The following is a 2,903-nucleotide window of genomic DNA, read 5'->3' as shown; positions in this document are numbered from 1 at the left end:
CCCCCCCCCCCAATCCCTGCACTGCCAAGGACCTTCTGGAAGGTCCACGCTGCTGCTTTCTTTCCACCACACTAGGAGCATTTAGCTCCAAACACTCCTCCGTTCAGTAGATACTGAGTGGGACCACAGGGTAGATGTGCCAGTAGTGTGTGTGGCTGGATTTTTATTTCGTGGTGGTGGGGAGGGAGAGCTTGACACAGAAGAAAGAATCCACAAAAGATACAAACTGTCCTGGACAAGGAGCCTGGAGGGAGTAGTTGGTGAAGTTGGGGGCATGGGAAAGCCACATTTGTTTTTCTTTTTTCTTTCTTTCTTTTTTTTTTTTTAAGACAAAAGTTCTGCTCTTGTCGCCCAGGCTGGAGTGCAATGGCGCAGTCTTGGCTCACTGCAACCTTCGCCTTCTGGGTTCAAGCGATTCTCCTGCTTCAGCCTCCTGAGTAGCTGGGATTACAGGCACTCGCCACCACGCCTGGCTAGTTTTAGTATTTTTAGTAGAGAGGGGGTTTCACCATGTTGGCCAGGTTGGTCTGGAACTCCTGACCTCAGGTGATCCATCCGCCTCAGCCTCCCAAAGTGCTGGGATTACAGGTGTGATCCACTGGGCCAGCCAGTAAGCCACATCTTGAAAGGTGAGTAGGAGTAGCCGGTGGTAGAGATCCCTGCTAGATAGAGAGACTGGAAGGAGCAACGACCAGGAGGGGTTAGAGCCCGGACCCAGCAGGAAACTGGCAAAAGCTTAGCTGAGAGGCAGGCCAAGCCCACTGACAGGCACCAAATTCCCAGGGCCTCTACTTGAGAGGTTCTTAGACAGGGCTAGAGTTCAGGGACTTGGATCACTCAGGAACTTCTGCAGAGTTTGATGTGAGCATATTTTCTGTGTGATGGAATATTAGTTTTCTATTGCTGTTGTAACAAATTACCACAAACTTAGTATCTTTAAGTGACACAAATGTATTATCTTACAGTTCCATAGGTCAGAAGTCCGTAACGCCGGCTCACTGGTCTAAAATCGAGTTTCCAGTGGGGCTGCATTCCTTTCTGGTGGTCTAGAGGAGACTCCCTTTTCTTGCCTTTGCTAGCTTCTGGGCGCCACTGCTTTCCTTAGGTCAAACCCTTCTCTATATTAAAATCCAGCAATGTTGGCAGTCCTCTTGCTGCCACCTCTGATGCTCACCACCTATCTTCTTCTTCCATGTATAAGGATCCTGAAGCTGGGCATGGTGACTCACGCCTGTAATCCCATCACTTTGGGAGGCCGAGGCAGGCAGATCACAAGGTCAGGAGTTCGAGACCAGCCTGGCTAACATGATGAGACCCTGTCTCTAGTAAAAATATTTTTTAAAAAATTAGGCATGGTGGCGTGCACCTGTAATCCCAGCTACTCAGGAGACTGAGGCAAGAGAATTGCTTGAACCTGGTAGGCGGAGGTTGCAGTGAGCCGAGATCACACCACTGCACTCCAACCTGGGTGACAGAGCAAGACTGTCTCAAAAAAATAAAGAAAAAAAAGAAAGAATATCTGACTTCTTTCTCCAGAATAGAAAGTTGGAACTTAAATGTTGTGGTTTATGTTGGCATCCCAGGCTGAGGGGTTGGGTGCTGGGGTGAGGTGGGTGCGATGCTGGTGTGCTATGTCTGTGGTTCTGAGTTGGGTTGGTTGAGATGGTCTCTGCTAACCTGACTGTCCTGTTTGCCCCTGTCCCAGGGCTGCCCATGTACGTGAAGTCCCTGTACTGGGCCCTGGCATTCATGGCCGTGCTCCTGGCAGTCTCTGGGGTTGTCATTGTGGTCCTGGCCTCAAGAGCAGGTATGATGTCCCCCCCAGTCCTCATCCCCTCTCCCTGCTGCTCCACTACCGGGGCTGTGTTTCCAGCCCTTAAAACACCTTAGAATTCAAAAGAGACACTGGGAGATGCAACATGAAGACATGGTGCTTGATGAGCAAAGTTAAGGAAAAGTGGTGCCTTCCTCCCACTGGACACAGCTTGTGCCCTGATAAGCAATCAGATGCCAGCCATCACCCCGGGGACTTTGTGCACTGCACAGACTATAAAACCTCCCTGGGGCCCTGCCCACCCTGAGGTTTGCCAGTTCCATGCCCCTTCATTTGAGGTGGCAGCCAGGCTTTGTTTATTTAATGCAGCTTACCCTGCAGCTCACCAGCGGTCTCTGTGCTTGCAGGAGCCAGATGCCAGCCATGCCCCCCAGGCTGGGTGTTGTCCGAGGAGCACTGTTACTACTTATCTGCAGAAGCGCAGGCCTGGGAAGCCAGCCAGGCTTTCTGCTCAGCCTACCACGCTACTCTCCCCCTGCTAAGCCACACCCAGGTGAGAAGGGGGTGGCCAATCTAGGGGGGTACAGATCCTTCTAGACCACAGAATCCTAGCACCGGAAAGAAGCTTAATGATTGAGTCCAGCTCTTCATTATAGGAGTCACTAAGATGTAGAGGAATAGCATGACCATAACTTTGTGTAGCCTCAAACTCCTGTGCTCAGGCAATCCTCCTGCCTCAGCCTCCCGGGTAGCTACAGGCATGTGCCACTACGCCCAGCTTTTAAAAAAAAATTTTTTTTGGCCAGGCACAGTGGCTCACACCAGTAATCCCAGCACTATGGGAGGCCAAGGTGGGCGGATCACAAGGTCAGGAGTTCTAGATCAGTCTGACCAACACGGTGAAACCCTGTCTCTACTAAAAATTAGCCAGACATGGTGGCGGGAGCCTGTGATCCCAGCTATTTAGGAGGCTGAGGCAGGAGAATTGCTTGAACCCGGGAGGCGGAGGTTGCAGTGGGCCGAGATCGCTCCACTGCACTCCAGCCTGTGCAACAGAGCAAGACTCCATCTCAAAAAAATAAATAAATAAAAATAAAAATAATTTTTTTTTTTTTTGAGATGGAGTCTT

General features: G+C 50.6%; 1 protein-coding gene across 1 annotated transcript in view; it reads left to right on the top strand.

The window, feature by feature from the left end:
• The window catches only part of KLRG2 (killer cell lectin-like receptor subfamily G, member 2), a 28,622-nt gene that overhangs the window by 1,453 nt on the left and 24,266 nt on the right, over nucleotides 1–2,903 (top strand). The window contains exons 2-4 of the mRNA XM_011941562.1: nucleotides 1,202–1,233; nucleotides 1,706–1,807; nucleotides 2,182–2,327. Of these exons, the coding sequence (XP_011796952.1) occupies nucleotides 1,202–1,233; nucleotides 1,706–1,807; nucleotides 2,182–2,327 (280 nt within the window). The remainder of the gene's footprint in view (nucleotides 1–1,201; nucleotides 1,234–1,705; nucleotides 1,808–2,181; nucleotides 2,328–2,903) is intronic.

This window comes from Colobus angolensis, unplaced genomic scaffold (assembly GCF_000951035.1).
Source record: "Colobus angolensis palliatus isolate OR3802 unplaced genomic scaffold, Cang.pa_1.0 Scaffold2, whole genome shotgun sequence".
NCBI lineage: Eukaryota > Metazoa > Chordata > Mammalia > Primates > Cercopithecidae > Colobus > Colobus angolensis.
The sequence above is the reverse complement of the archived record's forward strand: the minus strand, read 5'-3'. Positions and strand labels throughout refer to the sequence as shown.